General features: G+C 30.1%; 1 protein-coding gene and 1 long non-coding RNA gene across 7 annotated transcripts in view; both read left to right on the forward strand.

Annotated features, from left to right (window-relative positions):
- LOC147801963 (transformation/transcription domain-associated protein-like) overlaps positions 1-8,041 on the forward strand; it is a 33,317-nt gene extending 25,276 nt beyond the window's left edge. For both annotated transcript variants that reach the window (XM_087154374.1, XM_087154375.1), the window contains one exon: positions 103-8,041. In XM_087154374.1, the coding sequence (XP_087010500.1) occupies positions 103-323 (221 nt within the window). In that variant the 3' untranslated portion in view covers positions 324-8,041. The remainder of the gene's footprint in view (positions 1-102) is intronic.
- Positions 1-24,325, forward strand: part of LOC147801958 (uncharacterized) — a 361,588-nt gene that overhangs the window by 311,986 nt on the left and 25,277 nt on the right. The gene's annotated exons all lie outside the window — the stretch shown is intronic.

Raw genomic sequence — 24,325 nt, forward strand, 5'->3', positions numbered from 1 at the left:
CATTGTTAATTAAATGTACTTGATAATAAAGTATCAAAATGTATGCATATATATAATATGTACTCGTATTTATAAATATTCATTCAATATTAATATTTTTAGGTTCTTTGATTCTTTTTGATATTCTTCCAAACCAAAACTTTAATGATTGCAGCAAAGAAGGGGCAAAACCTGAAGTTTTTGAAAGCTTTGAAAGTAACCAGCAAGAGTTAGAAAGCTTTGTAGATATTGAACATCTTTTAAGAACTTTGAATTTGGCAGAATATTTAGATACTTTTAATGAGGACGAAATTAGTTTATCAACACTGGTGAGGGTTGACTGAAAAGTTTTCCTCTTTAATATAAAAAATAATTCATGTTATTCATAGGTGGTGTATTTAGCTTCAACCAAATTTTTAAGTTCTTTATCTATATTTTAGTTCTTTTTATCAGATGAATATTTGAAGAACATGGGCTTACCTATTGGTCCAGGTCGAAAATTAATGAATGCTGTTAAGAAAAATTTATGCTTTTTTTTTTATAAAATAACTAATTTTTTTAAATCATAGCTTTTAATACATAACATACTTTGATTTGCTAAAAACTCCAATAAGAGCAGTAAAATTTACATTTTTGAAAATTTTTTTTTAAATTTTATATTTATCGCTTAAAATGAGTTTAAACCTTTCAATATGGTTTATTCATAGGATTGTATACGATCATATGGTTATAAATTATGTCTCTTAAATTATATTAGCATATTTGCTAAATTATTTTTTAATTTCTTCCTATATCTTATGTAGTTAGCTTTTGTGGTGTTTGTGAATTTTGTTTTCATTTGTTTAAAATCATTACATATGTTTATTCTTTATTTGAGCATTTCTTTGTTATTTGTTTGACCTTTCACATAAAAATGCAATATCGTTTTTTAGAAACTTTGTGTTGAAATTGAGCACTCAACTATTGTAATGTAACTGTTTAAGAAAAATTTCTTGATATATATTTACTTTGTTTGTATATATTTTTTCATTTTGTGTGCTACAAAATTATGCATGCCCTACAATTTCTGTTAAATTTAATTCTTTATGTGCTTCATAAAAACTATTAAAATGTAAATTAAATAAGTTTTGAATTGAAAAATTATTGCAACATGAACAAGAGTTTTAATTTTGTTATTTTCACCTAAAACATTTAATGGTCACATGATTAACCATTTTATCGATTGATTTATCTATTTAGCAAATTGTTAGAAAGTCCTTTTAAAGTTTCTAAATTTATTTAATTTCAAGCAAAGTATTGTTAGTTTTATTTAATTCTTGTTGTATTGATAACAGTTCACTTAATTCTTTTTTATCCAACTAATCTGAAATTTCACAATTTAATAAAAAAACTTGAGGTATTTGCTAAATATTTCTGAATCTAATATAATTCCGTAGTGTATAAATCAGGTTAGAATGAATAAGTGTATATGATTTGTATAACAAAAAGCCACAATATTTTACTCTTGTATTATATGAAAAACACAAGATGAATTTCGTTTTGATATTATTATGATAAATATTATCAAAATACATTGTATACAATACTAAAGAGGCTTGTGGATTAAAATGTTTTTGTATTATTTAGTTTATTTACATTCTATCAAAATTATAAAAATATAGTTATAAAAGTAGACAGTGTACAGTCCAATTACAAAGAGGCCTATTTAATTTTAACCTTGAGCAGCTATAAATATTAGCACTTGAGAATGTGTATTAAAAGCTAATTTAAAAATATAAGAGCTCATTACACAGGTATGATTTATTTTCTATAGTTCTATTAAATAAATGCCTTTATGTTGTCTAGTGTATGGAACAAAATTTTAAATAATATCCATGACTAGGATTAACGCCAGTATGGCAACCAATATCGCTGAAATCAGCGAGTAGGTTGCAAAATTGTCTTGAAATGTGTTTTGAAATTACAAAATGGTAATAAAAAATAATTTTTTTGCATCAAATGCCATGCATTTAAAAATAATTGTTGTACTAATCTCATTGTTCTATGCGTATGTTAGATTTTAATTTTAAAGTTTTTCAAACGGAATAATTGAAAGTGTCTGGTTCAAAAATTTTTTAATTTAAATGTTGCTATTTCTATTTACAGGCTGTACTGTGCTTTGCATTCATTAACTGACAGTATAATTATTCATTAATAAAACATTGTTATTTGCTCTTTTAGAATTTGCTTTATTTGGAATTTTGAAATTTTTGAATAATTAATTTTCAATATAATATTTAGCCTTTTCTTACATTTTCTGTTTTTTTCCCCATTCATTTATTTAGTTTCTCTATGCATTTTAATCTATATGTTGAATCTGTTCACTAACATTTTTCTATCTTTATTTTTTCCATTGAATTTTAATAAATATTAATCATTATGGGGTGATGGACCTAATTTAATTAGTTTTAGGGTGTAATAGATGGCAACTACTAATTTTGATGTATACCATAACATTAATTATGCAATTGTAAAATTCAATTTTTCCCCAAAGTAAGTTTAACATATTATGTTTTTGGACCGCTAAATGAACACCTAGGTGGTTTTATTGGACTACTAAATTTTCATTACTGGTGTGAGCCCTATCAATGACAGTACTTTTTTGGTAAATTAGGATCTTCTGAATTATTTATTCTGCGTAAGAAACTTATTTTACCATTTTTACATATTGATTGTTCTTTGTCAGAATCATTTTTTGTAATAGAATATACACTTTTTACTTAGTAGTTAAGTGGAAAAATTCTTAAACCTAAGTGCAATTTCTTCAGTTTTGGAATGATTTTAAAAGTAAATGGAATGATTTTGTAGTAAAACTTATTAGCTTTACTTTTTTAATGGGGTGTAATAGCACATATTTTCAATTATTATGTTTTCAAAGTATAAACATTTCATTTTAGAATTTAATTAATTTTTTTCCAGTTATTTGGTGCATTTATTCTTGATGATCATGTGGAATGGTTTAAAAATCATTTTGCATTCCTTTATCGAGTAAAGTAGCGGTCGTAGCTGCAACCAACTCATTTTATGTATGCTCAAAGGAGTTCAAAGAAAAGCACAAAACAGAATAACTTCAATCATAGCTCTTTTATTTAGAGTTTTTCCTTATATTTTAATTTTATAGTCTTAAACAAAGTTATGAACTTTTCAGTTTTTAACTAAATACTCTATTCAAAAACATTTTAAGTTAAAACAAATGTCCATAAATTATTTTATGAGAAAAATATTTTTTATGGCTGAAACAAAAAACTTGTATAAAGCACATATGAAAGTACATAAATGGGCATACTATAGTTTCACTTCTATAAACAAGTACCTACCTCAGAGTCTAAACGTCAAATAAAAGTAGAGAAGTAAGAGACAAACACATCTAAAGTGGTCTAAACAATAGGGACAGTTCATTCAACACTGCTCTTCATGTTCCAAACTTGATTTTTTTGAGCCATTACTTTTTTTTTCTTTCAAAAATTCTAATAATTCAATTTATGAACTTTCAAGTATCCATCGTTTTCCAATATTTTAAAGTCCATTTTAACGTAAACTGTTTTCACCCTGGGGTTCCCGCTAAATTTCCTGACACCTGTTTCTTATATTCCCATTGTTATTTTCTTGTTCAGACGTGTTTCTCTCTCTCTATTGGCAGGGTATCCGCGCACCTGGAAAGTCATGAAAAATCATGGAAAGTCATGAATTTCAGTATTGAACAAAATTTGTCATGAAAAGTCATGATTTTTGCTGTTTTTTTGAAAAAAATCATGGAAAGTCATGGATTTTGGTATTCCAGTGTTGCAAGTACTGCGCCAATTGTGGAAACCTGGGCCTATATGCTCCAAATTGAAGTAGTAGGCTTAAATTGCCCCAATCTGCGCCAAAAGGGATATTTTCCCCTGGGTATCGCCAAGTCACAATTTTGCGGCAACCAAGCTACTGCTATGTGATGGGTTGCTCTGGATTCAGTGGGAAGGATTCTTGCACTCTCATGTACAACTCTGCTTCATTTTACAAGATATTCTCAATTTCAGGTTTCATTTTCCACTCTCTGAAATGGAACCGAAACTTCCCAGGAATTTTCGGGGACCGACTAAACATTGCCAAAGTTTAATAGCAAACGAAAATTTTATTTCTCTTGTTTAATTTTATTGTAATTGAAGTGCCATCGTCTTCGTCAATGGCAAGCTTATGGCCTTCTTGCTCTATTCTATTTATAGAATAGTACTCATGATCTTGGAATTAACTTGGGGACCATTCACTAAGTACATATTTTCATGTTGATCCTCAGAGCAGTCAAGAATCAAAAAGCTTCATAACTTCAAAATTTCCATCTCCCTTTTATTCATTTAATTTAATAAAGATAAAAATTGAGTTTCTTAAGTGTAAATTTTTTCTGAGGGACCATCCACTAATTGCATATTGTTTTTAAACATTTATTACTTTTTTTTACTAATATTTTTTTTATACTTATTGCATTTTATTATAGCTTCAATACTCATTGAATTTGAAATTTAAAAATCATTTTATTTAATCATTTCATTAATGAAATACTGTTCTGGGTAACCAATTTTAATTTTAAAAAAATTAGGGGTCATTCACTAATTTACATTTGTAATATAAATTTATTAAAGTTTGCTTAATTCTTTACATATTTTTATAAATTCCGTATGATCAATATTAATCTTGTTAATGTTTTATTGAATATACTATTACAAATAAAAAAATTTTAAATTTTAAGAAAAATATACTCAATAACGTTAAATAATAGTTAAATTAATTAGAGTTTTAAATTACCTTTTACAGAATTAAATAAAGTAATTATTAATTTAAAAAATAGTATGAGCCACTCAATATTGAATTTATTTAAATTGCTTTTGCCAAAAGCTCCTTTTTAAGTAATATTTCACCTATATTAAATAAATGTTTAGGTTTTTTCCAAACTGAGACACCATTGATTCACTTGCTGTATTATAAAATGGTGTCTCTAGTTTAAGCATTGTTAGGGCGTTTTTTAAAAGAGTTCTGCTTTTCTTAGTTTGACAGGAAAGGACTTAAAATCTTTGGATGTAGAAAACGCAGAAATTTGGCAAAATTCAATTTTAATAGATGTTGGACTAGATACCACAAATACGATGACATCATTATCTTCTTCAGTAAGAAATTCTATGTATTTAGGTGCCAGGTCTATGGCACATGCAAAAAAGTTATTAAAAGCATTGCCTCTTGAAAATAGGTTACTATACCATCTTAAATTGTTGCATCCTGTGATGAGAATGGAATTCTATTAAGGTAATAAGATATCTGGCAACAGTAACCCCATTCATTATAAAACCTGAAGAGGCATGTTTGTTACTGTTACGTGTAGAACCAGAAGGTTATTCTTGTGACTCAAATGAATATGCACCAATTGATGTGTTTTGGAAAAACTATTTTGTGAAGAAATATAATTTGGGAAATATCAAATATTCTCTTATAACAAAGCTTTTTAAAGCTCTTTTGTGCATACCACATGGGAATGCCGATGTTGAAAGAGGTTTTAGTACTGGAGAGGTTTTAGGTTTGTTCATATGTGTGAATAAAAAGCTACTTGACAATAGGGCAAGTTTAAATTTGCATAGTGTTAATGATTTGAGACAAGTTGTGTCACTGAGGATTTAAATAACTTTAAAGTTGACAAAGATATGATTAAAGGAACTCGTGCAGCATTTAAAAATTATTCTGCTTGATTAGAGGTTGTGAAAAAAGAATGTGAAAACACTGAAACTGAGGAAAGCAGATTGAAAGTTGCTGAAATTGATTTGCTAAAAAAATTGAAGGCTTCTCAAGATCTCTTAGCCACTGATAAAAAAAATATTGAAGATGGGTTAAATAATAAAGACATGTTTATAGAAAGCGGACAGATCCTCTTATCTGAGGCTAAGTCGAGCATAGCAGAATATTTAACAGAATTGGAAGCTACCAAAAAGAAACTTAATTTGTTTATGCAGGGACCTTTAAAAAGTGAAAAAAATAAGATATGCCATTAATGAACAAAGTTGAAAACTCTTGTTTTAATTCTTTTTATTAAATATGCTCCAAATCTTTGTTTCGCTGCTCCAAAATTGTTTTTGTGTTGCTCGAAAAATGCTCCAAAACCATGTTTTGCCACTTGCACCACTGGTCTCTGAAAAATCTAATTTTTAAAATGGAATCCCCCCCCCCAATTTCATCCTTTTCCAAACATCTGAATTCCTAACAAAATCATCACTCAGGCATATTTTATTAGAATATAAAATGATTTTATCATGTTCTTTAAAAATTATGGTGTTCTTTCAAAAAATGAAAGAAAAAACATAATTTCTAGATCGAATTATCTTTTAAACTCTTCTGTCATTTAAAAATTCTTATAATTTATTTTATTTAATTTTATCAATTTAAAATTCTAGTTGAAGCAAACCAGTCATTGCAAATTTTTTTTAATTCCTAAATGAGAACAGAAAAATTAGGAGTATTTCTTTCCTTTCAGATGAACAAGAAAAGTATCTTTAGAATATAATTCTACAGAAAAAAAATTATTTGCTTTTGCATTTTTTTCTAGCTATTTTATTGTTTCAATTCTTTCTTTACTCTGTTTTTTAAATTTAAAATCTATAAATATGAAGATGCAGAGTATAGTTTTGGTTATGCCTTTTATTATGTTATTACAATGCTTTTTTAAATGCATTGTTGCGTTTTTGTCGGAGAAAATAGTAACTTCATTAAGTCATGAAAAATTCTTGGAATTAGTCATGGAAAATCATGAAAAGTCATGAATTTGAAAATCTAAAATGTAGCAGATACCCTGTATTGGTTAAACCACTGTACTCATGTTTGCTACCTTCTTTTGACCTTTAGACACTGAGGGATGTTTTTGTTTATAGAACTGAAACAATAGTATGCTATTTGTTGTACTTTTGTTTGTGGTTTATTCACATTGTTTTTGCTTTAGTCTACATAGCATTAAGTATTATCCTTTCCTTTGTTGGATATTTTTTACGATTTAATGCTATGTTATTGAACTTTATGATCATGAAAAATATTAGATTTACAAGTCCAAACAATACCTTTAATTATTGTTGATCAGAAATATTGTGTAATTCCTTTTTCAATTTCTTTTTTTTTAATGCTTGGCCCTGGAACAACAGAACATATCTGCCACATTAACAGTAAAAAATACAAGTTTTTCAATGTCATTAAATCATTATCAACTCTGAGCTCACTCATTCAAAATTATTTCTAGATTTTTTTCCTTCAAAAAAAAAAAAGCTATTCCATTGTTTTTATAAGTTGCCTGTCTTTTCCAGAAATAGTTTCATTTGTCACTGTATGCTATTGTATTATCATGGTTGTTCTCATTAGTTTTGGATAATGAAAATATTTAAAACTAAAATATAGTATAAAATATGCAAATTGAAAAAGCATCAGAAAAAATAATTGATGCTGATAAAGATTTTCAACAAAAAAAAAGTTATTAAATATATTTTAATCCAGCAGAAATAACAGTATCAATACAAATAGCATCAGCATTTTTTGTTATTCTAAAAAATTAATGTCAGTTTTTTATTCACTAAACTGTGTTTATTTTTTGTTTTCAAAATAAAACTACGTTAAAAAGAAATATATACCTCAATCACTTCAATAAATTGTTTAAAAAAGCAAAAAACTTAAAATCCCTGGCTTGATAGAAATTATTTCTATCTTGTTAAATTTTTCTTGAAAACATGCTGTGCTAGAGACTAAACTCTTTGCTTGCTTTCAAATTTTAAGTATATTTCTGTGTTCCATGTCCAAAAACACATTTTTTTATGTGTGATTATCATTTTAAAAAAAAAGGATGGGACTTGTGTTCCTATATTCTTTTATTTTCCCACAAAAAATTGTGTTTCTGAAAGTACTCATGTATAGTATATTGAAATTGTTATTTTTCTTGTAAACAAATGGGAATGGTTAATTAATTAAATCTTTTACTGTGCATAAATGTAAGGTTTATTTTTAATAAAATTATTTTTCTAGTGTTCTCTTTTACATAGTCTGTTGAACCAGAAACTATTTCTTCAGCCCCTAAAACAAAAAATTTTGAGCTTAATGCTACAGAAATCATTACTGCTGAATATCATAATAGGATGATATTTCCTCTTTAAAATCTGAACACAAGAGATTCTTCAGTAATTTATCCAATGTATACTTAAGATATGGGTGATTCTTTCTAAACATGACAATTCGGACCCAAAATTTCTTCAAATTTAAAGTCTTCAAAATAATCTAAAATTTTTTTTGTATACTTCTTTAGTTACGCGTATTAATATCTTACAGGCAGCAGTGTAGTTTATTGACGTTTGCTTGAGAAAAAAAAAATTTGAAAATCACCAAATCTTGAATGCCAGGAAAAGGACATATTAGCTTAGAAGTTTAGAAAACAGTCATTTTAAGTTAATAGTAAGTAACTCAACTTAGGCCTTTATGTTAGATGGACCATAAATTGCTTAAATAAATTCTTTTCATCCACTGTAGGAAGAATCAAAAATGTTTTTGTTGCTGATAGTATGTACCGAATAAAAATGTGTATAATTATCAATCATTAGATAAATAAATAACTTTTATTACACTCAAGCAAATTAGAGTCGTACATAAACTTGGTATTAGGTTAATATTTGCTTTCCCTCCTTACAGCATTAGCAGTTAAAAGAAATTTCTGGTAACACTTCAATGTCCTGTCATTCATAAGCCAGGATAATGACAAATTCGCCATTTTATAGCATATAACTTTACTTTAATTTAATATTTTGGCCTAAGACGTTTATATTCTGCAGAAAACAGCAGGATTTCTTAAAATAACTTAGGCAAATCTATGTAGTTTATGTTATTAATGATTTCAAGAAGCCAGGAAAATCACAACACAAAAACCTACTCACCTTGAAAATTTTTTGAAATGGATTTTGAACCAGAAAATTGGTTCTTTATTCTTGTAACAGGACATGTAGGAGGGCATCTAATCAATCTATTAACATAAGATATTGATTGCTGGCTCTATCTATTTTGGTTATGAACCACTAAATAAAAGTAGCCAGGAAAATGACAGATTTACTTGGGACAAACAAATTATTGATAGAAAAAATTATTTTAAACGAAGTTTTTGTAAATAATACCCTCTGCGTATATTCTAGAAATGCTTACACCAGTTGAGATAAAAAAAAAAATTAGATATTGAAAAATTTATGGGAAGTTTTGAAGCTAGTTATTATTGGAAATATTGCTTGTGACATACCAGGAAAATGACATTTTGAAGTTTAATAAAATTTTTTAACTATACAAAACAGTCAATGCTAGTGCAAAGTCATTTTAAAATGCTAACAGAAATGCTATTTATTAATTTTTTTTTAAAAAAAAAGTTCTTTTAGTTTTATAATATTAGATCTTGGAGCAAGGGACAGTGAATTGTCATATTTCGTGAGAATCACCTATATATGAGTTATGCTATAAAATTTTCTTTAATTTAAGACCTATAATAGTATATCAGTGATGTCTAATATTTAAATCAAGTTTATCAATGGAAGACAAGTGTTTGATACCGTTTTTCTCAAATATTGGAAAATGAAAGTCCTGGTAAATACCATTTACTCGCTTTAGTCTTGACCAGACCTGGCTGGGAGATATCGACGATGTAATCGAGACCAAGAATCTCTCTGACTTTTACGTCGGACTTTACGAGCGATGGCTTTAGCTCGTTTAAATGAGAAAAGGATTGGATTGAATGTAGAGTTTAGTGGCACAAAGTTCAAAAGAGGACATACTGCGCCAAACAATACGGTAAAAACAGTTCAAAAGACGTAAAGCGTGCAACACTTAGTTCGTCGTATAATTATAACTGATAAAATTGTATAAGTTGATGAATAAAATCAGATAGAGGGTATGAATACGATATAAAATACATGAAGTAAGTAAAGTGAATAAAATTGCAAATGTATTAAAACATTTATATACAGTTTAAAATACCAACAGCACGTAAATACGCAAAAATGTTTGGATGATGAATGTTATCTAACAAATCCTGCATACATAAAATAGAACTTCCAAAATACGTTAAACGATACTGGTTAAAACATGGACATGTTATTAAAATATGATAAATTGTGAGAGGAACCATGGCATTGAGGAGGGGGTTCTCCTAGCAACAAATGGAGGTGTGTCAACCAGGTATGACCAATTCGAAGACTGGTTAGTTTTACATCTGCTCCACGCAATCCCAGTACTGGGAAATGGTCCAAATCAGATTTGACGCTGCGGAGTTTATTAAAATATATTTGTTATACTTCATTTTACTTACTAATTTGTTGAAAATAAAATTTTATAAAAAATTATATCTTTGTAGAATGCTTTTGGGTTCCTTTTTTTTTTTTAAATGCATATTTTTTAGTTTTTAGCTTGAAAATTTTAACTAAAATTTACTTTAACACACACACGAAGTAAAAAAAAAATATTAACCAAATTTACCATTTGATTTGTTTACTTACAAAAATTACAAATTTTCTAAGTCGTATGTTCGTAAAATTACAATTTTTAATCCAGAAGAGCAGTTAACTTGATAATTTTAAAAACAGAAAAAAACATTAAATCAAATCAGATTTATTAAGTTTTATTTATTTTACAACTATCATACAATATATAGATTTACAATTATAACACATCGCCACAGATCTGAAACATATCTACTCGTAACTTCTTCCACCCCACTGTTAGTATCACCTCTTCACTGCAATGTAGTACCTGGAAAACAAATAACTATTTTAGCATATGAAAAAAAAATATGCTGGACAATAATATTAAATTGTTACAACCAACAGTAGATTTCTAAAACGAAGCAATACTGACTAAATAAAATACAGAGTTAAATAAAATTAAAAAAAATATTAAAACTGTTTATTATTTTCATGCAATTTCTACTAAGTATATACCGATTGAGTACATCCAAATATTTAGATATAAGAAAATCTATTTTACAAATTTTAGTCACATATTACACGACAAAATTACATACATATACAGCACAAATCTGAATTAGAATATTTCATAATTTTTTTTCTTTTAATCTAGACGATCAGTAGAGAACTTCAAAGCTCTTGAAGTAGCAGCTAGTGAAATGGGACTAACCGTTAATGCTGACAAACCTTATTATGAACAGATAAACAGAAGGCTCTCTAAGGCAGTGCCCTTGCTTGTGAATACTTATGAATTTGAGGATGTTGATGTACTTAAATATGATAGGACTACTGTAACCTGCCAAAATGACACAACCGAAATCCATAGCTGTTCAGTAATGGCAAAGAAGTGCTACTTTGGTTTAAAAAGCAAACTCAAAAGTAAATTTCTTAAACAAAAGACGAAAATTAACATATTCAAATCAGGACAGTGTTGGATTCTTAATGAAAAAGAGAACAAATTGCTGATTTTTGGCAGGGATACTTAGATGAATTTTGTGCAGTCAATGAGAATAACAAATGACGCTCCCTTTACAATCATGAGTTATATAAAAAGTATAAAGAACAGGACATAATTCATGTTATTAGGGCAAATCGCATTCGATGGCTGGGACACCTTTATGGATCTGAAGACTTGAAAAGTAGCTTTTTTTAAACCAGAAGGTACAAGAAAAAGCAGTCGTCCTCTGACTAGCTGGTTGGACGCAGTTGAGAGGGACATTAAGATAATAGGAATAACTAACAAGGCAGGTAATGGCACAGAATAGATCAAAATGGCAAAAACTTATTGGGACAGCCATGGCCTGTCATTGGCTGTAGCGCCTGTGAAGAAGAATTTCTATTCTGTAATATAATATTTTCTATTGTGGTGACATCTATTGAATAATAAATGGAAATGAAGCTAAATATCAAAAAAAAAAATATATAATATTCATTATTTAGTAAAATTAATATTTTCTATTGTGGCGACATCTATTGAATAACAAATGAAGCAAAATATTATGAAAAAATGTAATATTTATTATTTAGTAATATTATTATTTTTCTATTGTGGCGACATCTATTGAATAACAAATTAAACTAAAGATCAAGTAAAAAAAATATTTATGATTTAGTAATATTATTACTTTTCATTGTGGCGACATCTATTGAATAATAAATGGAAATGAAGCAAAATATCATATATATTATTTGGTAATATAATTATTTTTTATTGTGGCGACATCTATTGAATAACAAATGTAGCAAGATATCAGGAAAAAAAATAATATTTATTATTTAGTAATATTAATATTTTCTATTGTGGCGACATCTATAGAATTACAAACTAAGCAAAATATCAATGAAAAAATATAATATTTAATATTTAGTAATATTTATATTTTCTATTGTGGCGACATCTATTGAATAACTAATGAAGCAAAATATCAAGAGAAAAATATAATATTTATTAATTAGTAATATTAATATTTTCTATTGTGACGACATCTATTGAATAACAAATGAAGTAAAATATCATGAAAAAATATAATATTTATTAATAATTAATATTAATATATTCTATTGTGGCGACATCTATAGAATAACAATGGAAGCGAAATATAAAGTAAAAAATATTTATATTTTAAAATATTCATATTTTCTATTGTGGCGACATATCAAGAAAAAAATATTTATATTTTGTATATTATTGAGACTTTCCCTCTTTTTATTGACTTTAAGGCAGTATCAAGAGAAATAAGTTGTATGAATCAATGGAGGAATTTGGTATTCCCCTGAAGCTTATTAACATGATTCGATCCCGGTGATGGCTGGATACGAATTCCGCATCAGGCTTGCACCGACCACAGTGCTGACGTTAAATATCCACAGTGGTAGACGGATCATAGGTTAGTGTCCCCTTGCCGTTAGGTTATCCTTCGGAGGTTCTCGTGGTATTCCTCTGCATGCAACGCAAAAACGGGTTAGTTCCATCAAAAAGTCCTCCGCGAAGGCAAATTTCTCCCAATACTTGATCCAGGAGTTTTTCTACACTGACGACCTTGAGGTCTTGACTTAATCCCCCAAAAAACAAGCTGCAGCAAGTACCGAAAACCATAGCTGATCAGAAATGGCAAAGAAGTGCTACTTTGGTTTAAAAAGCAAACTCAAAAGTAAATTTCTTAAACAAAAGACGAAAATTAACATATTCAAATCAGGACAGTGTTCGATTCTTAATGAAAAAGAGAACAAATTGCTGATTTTTGGCAGGGATGCTTAGATGAATTTTGTGCAGTCAATGAGAATAACAAATGACGCTCCCTTTACAATCATGAGTTATATAAAAAGTATAAAGAACCAGACATAATTCATGTTATTAGGGCCAATCGCATTCGATGGCTGGGACACCCTTATGGATCTGAAGACTTGAATAGTAGCTTTTTTTAAACCAGAAGGTACAAGAAAAAGCAGTCGTCCCCTGACTAGCTGGCTGGACGCAGTTGAGAGGGACATTAAGATAATAGGAATAACTAATAAGGCAGGTAATGGCACAGAATAGATCAAAATGGCAAAAACTTATTGGGGCAGCCATGACCTGTCATTGCCTGTAGCGCCTGAGAAGAAGAATTTCTATTCTGTATTATAATATTTTCTATTGTGGTGACATCTATTGAATAACAAATAAAGTAAAATATCATGAAAAAATATAATATTTATTATTTAGTAATATTATTATTTTTTATTGTGGCGACATCTATTGAATAACAAATGTAGCAAAATATCATGAAAAAATATAATATTTATTATTTAGTAATATTAATACATCTATTCATCTAATGAAGCGAAATATCAAGAAAAAATATTTAATTTTATCAATGTTTTCTATTGTGGCGACATCTATTGAATAACAAAGGAAGCGAAATATGAAGTAAAACATATTTATATTTTAAAATATTCATATTTTCTATTGTGGCGACATATCAAGAAAAAAATATTTATATTTTGTATATTATTGAGACTTTCCCTCTTTTTATTGACTTTAAGGCAGTATCAAGTGAAATAAGTTGCATGAATCTAACTAATAAGGCAGGTAATGGCACAGAATAGATCAAAATGGCAAAAACTTATTGGGACAGCCATGACCTGTCATTGGCTGTAGCGCCTGAGAAGAAGAATTTCTATTCTGTAATATAATATTTTCTATTGTGGTGACATCTATAGAATAACTAATGAAGCGAAATATCAAGAAAAAAATATAATATTTATTATTTAGTAATAATAACATTTTCTATTGTGGCGACATCTATAGAATAACAAATGAAGCAAAATATCATGAAAAAATATAATATTTATTTATAAGTAATATTAATATTTTCTATTGTGGCGTCATCTATTGAATAACAAATGAAGCAAAATATCAATGAAAAAATATATTATTTATTATTTAGTAATATTATTTTTTTTTATTGTGGCGACATCTATTGAATAACAATGGAAGCGAAATATGAAGTACAAAAATTTTTATATTTTAAAATATTCATATTTTCCATTGTGGCGACATATCAAGAAAAAAATATTTATATTTTGTATATTATTGAGACTTTCCCTCTTTTTATTGACTTTAAGGCAGTATCAAGAGAAATAAGTTGTATGAATCAATGGAGGAATTTGGTATTCCCCTGAAGCTTATTAACATGATTCGATCTCGGTGATGGCTGGATACGAATTCCGCATCAGGCTTGCACCGACCACAGTGCTGACGTGAAATATCCGCATTGGTAGACGGATCATAGGTTAGAGTCTCCTTGCCGTTAGGTTAACCGTCGGAGGTTCTCGTGGTATTCCTCTGCATGCAACGCAAATACGGGTTAGTTCCATCAAAAAGTCCTCCGCGAAGGCAAATTTCTCCCAATACTTGATCCAGGAGTTTTTCTACGCTGACGACCTTGAGGTCTTGACGGAATCCCCCAAAAAACAAGCTGCAGAAAAGATTTGTCAGGGCTAGAGTTCAGCCTTAGAACTTTGTTGTGATGAAAATAATGTGAGGGTAAACTTTGACAAAACAGTCTCAGTCACTTTCTCACTGACACACCAACCCTTACTGATCGATCTGTCGTATCAAGGCCATGTCATTCTCAATGTTGACAAGCTCAATAACTTGGGTGTCACCTTTGATCGGAAACTATAATGGCGAGCCCATGCTGAAAACATTGTGAATCGTATCTCAATTAGAATGACACTCCTGAAACGACTGGCCGGCTTCAGATGGGGCTGTTCTAACCATACTTTAAATTTATCTTATAAACTTTTTATTTTGCCTGTCATGACCTACTGCTGTGAGCCTCTGATTAAAGCATCTAACTCTGTTACTCATTTATTTGATAAGATCCGAACTGCGGATCATTAGAAGGGCCGTAAAAACAACACCGATTGACGCAATGCTCGTGATAACAGAAAACAAACCTTTAAAGAATATTTTTCAAGAGAATGACCTGCTACTATGGTAAAAATTAACACGATTACCTGGTTGCCTCTCTCTTTTGAGTGAACTCTCCTTGGACACTAGAATGTGTTTGAAGATCCAACGTGATTCTGGGTGTTCTGGAACTAAGGGCACTGCTTCATATTAACTTCGATCCCGAGCCCCTATGCCTTCCTTTAGATTCAACTATTGATAAAGGTCCGCACTATGTCACCCAAGCTGTTTCCAAAAAAGAGCAAGACACCTCGATTTTAAGAATGCTTGCTCCGGAAACAACAAGATTGAGTACATATCTATACCGGTGGTAGCGTTTTGAAGGACACTGAAAACGCGGGAGGAGGGGTTTATAGCCATCTCTTCTCTTTTTATTTTTCAACTGGAAATTAAACAACTGCCTTTGATGGTGAGGTTGCTGCTATTCGTGTAGCTCTGTCGCAGCTGAACTGTCATCTGAACAGTTTTGTTAAGGCTGTTATCTTTTGTGACTCAAAAGCGGCAATTTTCGCTGTGAATTCAAACACTCCTCCTGCCTCCTTTAACATCCTTGAGTGTAAAAAGCCCCCAAAGGGCCTGTTCGGGCTTTCTAAGGAAATTGTTTTGCAGTGGATCCCGGGACACTGCGGTGTAACTGGTAATGAGTTAGCAGACCATCTTGCTAAGCAGGCAACTTCTATCCTACTGACATCAAAGAAAGTTGTCCCTTTCACCAATGCCAAAAGCCTAATCAAGAAAAAGATGACGGATCTCAATTTAGACCAATACACAGAGAAAAATTCTGGTAAGATCTGGTGGAATAATCTCAAAGATCTTCCTATGTCGCCAAAACGTGGGGTAGTTGCTGAGCTTCGACTGACTACCGGACACGACTGCCTCCTCAAAACATCTCCATCGAATTCATGTTGCTCAAGCCCCTTTCTTTACGCTCCGTGACCTTCAAGCGGAGATGGATGCAGACCCGCGGAGGAGACTTATTGGGTTCATAGACTTTTCTTGCCTCGTTTGTTTTTGCTTGTGTTTGTTTATTTTGCTGTTTCTCCCTTTGTGGTGAGTGGTCTTTTGTAACCTCGCCCATTGGAAATTTTAAAAAAAGTTCCCTTGTCTTCCGGAATGGATTCAAAATTACAAGGCTACAGAGTTGAACATCAGTAGTCGTAATCCCGAAAATAGGGTCGGCTGTTCAACGACGATTATAAAATAAACACTCAGAGTCAAGTTGCGAAACAAACTCTCCGAGCCCTTCCGCACTGATAGAGGCCTGAGGCAGGGAGATTATAATATCGCACTTGAAAAGGTAATCAGAGCATCTGGAATCAATGTAAGAGGCACTATTTTTCAAAGAGCCACGTAAAATTTTGCTTATGCTATAGGAAGATCTAGACAATCAGTAGTGGAGAACTTCAAAGCTCTTGTTGTACTAGCTAGGAAAATCGGACTTACCATTACTGCTCACAAAACTTAATATATGGAGATAAACAGAAGGCTCGCTAAGGTAATGCTCCTGCATGTGAATGATTATGAATTTGAAGCTGTTGTTGATTTAAATATCTTGGGATTACTCTGTAACCTGCAAAAATGACATAAATATTGAAATCACTAGCCGTTTAGCAATGGCAAACAAGTGCTACTTTGGTTTACGAAGCCAACTAAAAAGTAAATTTCTTAAACAAAAGACAAAAATTAACATATACAAAACACTCCTACGGCCTGTGATCTTGTGTAGTCATGAGTGTTGCAAACTTAATAAAAAGGAAGGAAACAATTTACTGATTTTTGAGAGAGGGATACTTAGACGAAATTTTGGTGTTGTCCATGAATTTAACAAATTACGCACCCCTTACACTCATGAATAATAAAAAAAAAGTATAAACCAGACAAAGTTTATGTTACTAAGCCCAATCGCCTTCGATGGTAAGGACTCCTTTATTTATCTGAAGGCCAAAACCCCGCAAAAAAATGACTTTTTTTAAACCAGAAGGTACTAGAAAAAGCGGTCGTCCATCGACTAGGTGGCTGGACGCAATTTAGAAGGACATTAAGATAATAGGAATAACTAACTGGTTGGCCATGGCACAGAGTAGATCAAGATGGCAAAAACTTATTGTGATGACATTGGGCTGTAGTGGCAAGAAGAAGAAGCATTTATATTTTGTAATATAAATATTTTCTATCGTGACGACATCTATTGAATAAATATGGAAGCAAAATATCAAGAAAAAATATTTATTATTTATATTTTGTAATATTTATATTTTCTATTGTGGCGACATATATTGAATAACTAATGAAGCAAAATATCATATTTATACTTTGTAATATTAATACTTTCTAGTGTGGCGACACCTATTGAATAAATACGGAAGCAAAATATCAAGAAAGAATATTTATTATTAATATTTTGTAATATTAATATTTTCTATTGTGGCGATATCTATTGAATAAATATGGAAGCAAAATATCAAGAAAAAATATTTATTATTTATATTTTGTATATATTTTGTCATATTTTGTTTAGTATTGAGACTTTCCATCTTTTTATTGACTTTAGGGCTGCATATGACAGTATCAAGAAAAATAAGTTGTATGAAGCAATGGAGAAATTTGGTATTCCCTTAAAGCTTATTAACTTGACAAAGGCAACAGTCAGAAGAGTCAAGTTCAGAGTTTGCGACTAGGTGGCTGGATGCAGATGAGAGGTACCTAAAGTTAATAGTACTAACTAACTGGAAGGCTATGGCACAGAATAGATCAAAATGGCATAAACTTATTGGGATGGCATCGGCCTGTCATAGGCTGTAGTGCCCAAGAAGAAGAAGAATTTATATTTTGTATATTAATCTTTTCCATTGTGGTGAAATCTATTGAATAACAAATGAAGCAAAATATCAAGAAAAAAAGCCAACTAAAGAGTAAATTTCTTAAACAAAAGACAAAAATTAGGATATATAAAACACTCCTACGGCCTGTGATCCTATATGGGTAGTGAGTGATGGACTTTTAATAAAAAAAGAGGAGAAAAAATTGCTGATTTGTGAGAAAGGGATACTTAGAAGAATTTTTGGAGCAGTCTATAAAAATAACAAATGGCACACCCTTTACACTCATGAGTTATTTAAAAAATATAAACAACCAGAATCAAGAGAAATAAGCTGTCTGAAGCAATGGAGGTTGATTGATTGATTGAATGTGGGGTTTAGTGGCACAAGGTCCAAAAACGGACATACTGCGCCAAACACACGGTTTTAAAAACAGATTAAGAGGTTAAGTAAAGCACACGTATAAAATCAGATATAGTGAAAATTCTAAAACAATGTTGTAAAGTTACATACATTAAAATCAATAAAACTGCATGTCAATAAAACGGTAAATTTACTAATCAAATGCAAATCAATAAAACGGTAAATTTACTAAAACACTAAATAGTATAAAACAATTATATACAACTTAAAATTCCAATAGTGCGTAAAAATGCAAAGATGTTAGGATGGGGATTTTTATCTAACAAGTGTTTTATATATAAAATCGTGCTTCCAAGGAAGGTAAGGCGTTGTTGGTTAAAACATGGGCAAGCGATTAAAATATGATGAATTGAAAGTGAAACGTTACAAGTATCGCATCGAGGAGGCGGTTCTCCGAACAGCAAGTGAAGATGAGTCAGCCGAGTATGTCCATACGTAGACGGGTGAGCTTGACATCTGCTCCGCGCAATTGCAACACAGGCCAAGGTTCTAGCGTGGATTTAATTGTGTGCAGTTTATTTTCAATTTGTAAATCCCAGTGTTGTTGCGAAGCAATGGAGGAATTTGGTATTCCCCTGAAGCTTATTAACTTGATAAAGGAAACACTTAGAAGAGTTAAGTGCAAAGTTAAGTTGCAAAACGAACTCTCCGAGCTCTTCTACACTGATAGAGGCCTGAGGCAAGGAGATGCACTTGCCTGCCTTCTATTTATTATCGCACTTGAAAAAGTAATCAGAGCATCTGGAATCAATGTAAGAGGCGCTATTTTTCAAAGATCTACACAAATTCTTGCCTACGCCGATGATCTTGATATTATAGGAAGATATAGACCACTTTTTTTCTTAACCTGTGGTTCATGGACCCTTTAGGGGTCAATGGGTGATATTTTGGGAGTCCACCGACTACTCCTAATTTTAAAAACGTTTGTATCACTAATATTTAAATAACATTGATCTTTTTTTTCTCTAAACGGTGAAAATACACAGATATTTGAAACTGGGTGATCGAGATACCCTAAAATCAGTGCGACTCTAATATCTCTGTCATATTTTTAACTAACCGGCTTTCAGTTTGCGCCATCACGGGTAACCCCTCTGATGACGTTCGCTGTGCTATTTTTATCAACCCCCTTCAAGCTACGTTCATTTGACACCTTGTCCAGGTGACTAGATCTAGAATTTTTTACTCAGAAGAAAGCCGAGTTTTTGAAATCTGGAACAATAACCAAACTTGGATTCGGTATTTCACGAAAACTTTTAGTTGAGGCACTCTCAAATTTGCATATCGTATTGCCAAAAGCAAGAAGCCATGTTAAACCATGTGTGCTGGAAATGGTTGAAACAGTTTGTGGACTGGAACAGACCACAAACTACAAAGGCAGTTGACGTTTTAGCAATGTTAATTGTTTTCTTTACCAAACACGACTTTGACTGGAAGGGAAAACTTCATTCACTTTGTACAGATGGAGCACCTGCGATGCTTGGCAATAAATATTGTTTTGCCCAGTTGGTAAAAAAAAAGAGTCCCCTAATGCTCTTGTGACGCATGGTTTTTTACATAGCCATTCACTGGCTACAAAAACTCTTCCAAACAGCTTAAAAGAAATATCAATAGTTATTAAAACTGTGGATTTTATTAGAAGTAGAACTCTTAATCATCGTCTTTTTAAAACACTGTGTCAAGAAATGGATGCAGAACCTGAGGTACTTCTGTACGACACGGAAGCTGTCACGGCTGTCACGAGGGCAAGCTTTGAAACGAATCTGGGCTATTCCCGGGTAACTTATGTTACATTCACATAAACTTTATTGCACTGAGAACTTAAAAGCAAACGAATAATACTGATACACACATTAAAATAAAGTGATTTCTAAAAATTACAATCAAAACCAAAAGGAATCTAATTAAAATAATTAATATTTTTCAATTTAAGCAGTGTAAAAACCTAAAATTAGTGTGGTAACTTAAGTTACCGAGGAAGGAATAACAAAAATTTGCAATATGCTTGAAGGCAAAATTCTGTTTCTATACAAATGTTACATGATTAAGATTATATGTATCATTTTTCTGACATGTTTAAATATTTCTTACGCCTTGATTTAAAATTTTATTTCAAAAGTTAAATTAAATATAATTTTCTATATGGGTAACTTACGTCACAAAATTCATTTTGTATCAAACTTTTATTTCAATAATGTACAAATGCAAATTAAGATATTTAAACAGTATAATGCAAGGGAGCAAAAGTGTACATGAAGTAAATTCAGAAACTTTTGATTCACACATAACTGCAAACTTATAAAGTTTTCTGTTATTAACTAGTACAGGGGACTCAATTCTTTTCACCATGTTTTCCTTCTGGTAGAATATTTCATCTCTTTTTTTCTGGCCATTTACAATAGATTCCCACAGCAGCCATTACATTGACTTTAAATTCTTGCTCTTCAACAGAAATTACCACACCAGGATATAACATGACCTCGTATCTAACCATATATCAATCCCCAGCTCTTATGTTGGATTCATCATTTTCTTTTTCAAAATCTTTTACTAAAAACACCCTTCTGGTATGCCTTCTTGTACTTTTAAATGGTAGATTATCTTAATGTTTTTAATCTGTGGAGCTTTTGAGAACAGACTAGACACTCGACTCATCTGTTCTAGATACTCGCACTCATCTGTTTTTTCTAAACATGAAATACATTTCGAAAGATGGAACGTTACGAATGTTGCTGAAGGCTTCCTTAGTCAATCCGGTTCATTGTAGACCTCACCCAAACTTCAGCTGTCAAGATAAGGATAATTGCTTTCAGGTGCGTTAAGAAGCCCCCCTAGAACGGACTTGGCTTAATACTCACTCTGCATGATATAGCTCTTTACCCTTGGCGCCTTTCTTATAACAAGGTTACTATTTTTCCTCGTATGAAGAAGGATTTTTCCTCTCCGCAAGAGTGAAATGGAAGTGTACCTTGACTTACCGCCATTTCATGAATAGCTTATCTTGTCTAGCGAATTGAAATAGATTTATGTAGTGTTTCTGCAATTTTAAATAAACTATGAAATTAAATAAAATTTCAATTATCAGAGCATTTTTTTCTAAACACTGGAAGTCGTTATTAACTATCGCATTAAATAAATATTTGAAATCTTTAAGAATTTTTTTAATTGTAGTTCAAATCTAATTTTTCATTGAGTACAATTATTACGTCAATTAAATTTAATGAAATCGATCATAATGTTATTATTATGATTAATAATTTTAAACCATAAAATTTATCGTCTGTATGAATGAGATTCGAGAATGCAACACATGTAAGAATTTAACATAATATAGTAACTGCACCGTAAAAACATAATTAGAAAAAATAATTATTTTCCTCAAGATTTTATGGGATAATGATTGAAACTATTTCTATGTATTGATATTCAAGCCGTGACACAGACTTGCGAACTAAGGAACTAAATTAAATTCATGTTCAGTACAGAACTGAGAAATCATTCAATAGTCTTTAATGGTATTAACAAAATATTTTTACGTCAATTTTATCTATTATTATTAAGCACAACATTGTTAAATGCGGTTTTATAATTAACTCTCTTTTTTTCCCAAATCCAAAGTTTTTTTCTTACTTTTTCAAAAATCTTGATCCTGAAGTCTTTCTTTTCAAAACTTAGTTGTTCTTTTTCGCAAATAAATTTTTCGACAATTTATTAGCTTTCAGAAAAATCACCTTTTACTGAAATAAATTAAATATAGTTAGTTGGTTTTTGTCATACGAAATGAAGGAATGTAAATCAATTTGCTTAATCAAAAAAATTTTTTAAATTTAAAAGAAAATATATTTTATACAAAAAGAAAGAAAAAATGTACAGAAACCTTTTTTTACACATAGAATATCCCAATAAACAACACCTGTAAACTGTATTTTTAAAATTCTTTTAAAAGTAAAGTTGAACTTTTAGTTTTTATTAGATGTCACAAAATAACATTGAATCATGGAAAAATCTAATAAAAACTGGACCAATAATTTATGAGGTAGGAGATATTAAGAAAAGTTTGAATAGCAGAATTAAAAGAAAGTAGTTTAAATCCAATTAGAATTATTTCTCAAGAAATACTTTAGTCGTGTTTAGGTCATGAAATTTCTCATACTTAAAAAAAATGTTAAGAACTTTCAAAGAACAGCAATGAATTACAAATGAAAACAAGTATTTTTGAACACCTTATATCAAAAAATAAAACAATTAATTTGAATGAAAGATTAAAAAAAGATGGATTATGGATAGATTAAATAAAAGATTTTAATTTGCATTGATAACTTTGGTTATTGTTTGCAAACCCCTCCATACTTAAAATTTTAATAAAATAGTAATTTTTTTCTTGCATCTTTTTGGGCACAGATCATCAACGAAATTTTCGGAACTATTTTCAATTACTATTGAAATTGCTATTTTTAAGTTTATATAAAAAATTGTTAAAAATTTCTCAAGATATGAGCTTTTAAAGTAGTTTTTTCACTCTATGCATGCGCGGAATAATTTTAGAAATGTTTTTATATATTTAACAACCATATATATTTAACAACCATATATATTTTTCAACCATTTAACATTTTTATATATTTATTATATATTAAACAGGTGATTAAGAATTTAATGCATTCTTTAAAAAGTAATGAAAATCACGTCTCCACTCCAAACTAATCATCATGTAGATTAGGGAAAAGATATACCATGTGATTGCTTTTTTATCATGGAAGCCAACTCAGAAGACAAGGAAACCCTTAATTTCAGAACTAATTTTTTTGTGAAAGGTCTTTAAGAACTGAGTTTGCGTTACTTGAGTGATAATTCTATTGATATTATACTACTAATTCTACTAATATTATTTTGTTAATTCTTCATGTGTACTATAAAAAAATATACAATTGTAAAGTTCAATTTTTTTTTAAATTTGTCTACCATATTAAATTTAATGACAATTAAATGAATACCAAGGTGGCCCTTGGACGACTAAATTTTTATTGCTAAACTAAACCCTACGAATGACCTAAGTATCTCTAAAGTTATAAAATAATCTTAGTATTTCTTGAGAAATTAATAAAAATGTCAAAATCTGAAAGTGTCTCGCCCATCATTGTAGGGCAGTATGCATTATTGTTACTCAATAGTTGTATTCTCTGTTGAATAATTACTCGCACAAACATGTGGAAGTAGAGCGTCTATCAATAATCCACAGTAAATCATTCCTATCTCTAAGAATATTTTAAAGTCACATTAAATTAATTTTGATAGACTATAATCAAATGATCACTGACAAAGTGTCCATCTTAAGGGTTTAACAGACCTCAAAAATTAATAATTTCTGATATTTTTTTTAAATTTAATTTTTATCTATTGAGAGATATTTAGAGATTATTCTAATGCACAAAATATTCGTAATGGTTCGTAAGCATTAAAAATAGTCTTGAATGTATGCACAAACTGTAATTTGTTTCAATTTTTGAATTTTCATTTGATTGACTTGTATAATCAATAATCTGAAGAATATGTAAACTACTATTAATTCCATTTCCCATAGGATCAATATTTTTTTCCCCCTTTAAGTTTAGAATATTTGGTAAATT

The sequence above is a fragment of the Parasteatoda tepidariorum genome, chromosome 11 (assembly GCF_982258835.1).
Source record: "Parasteatoda tepidariorum strain Cologne lab strain chromosome 11, Ptep-v5.0, whole genome shotgun sequence".
NCBI classification, from domain to species: Eukaryota; Metazoa; Arthropoda; class Arachnida; order Araneae; family Theridiidae; genus Parasteatoda; species Parasteatoda tepidariorum.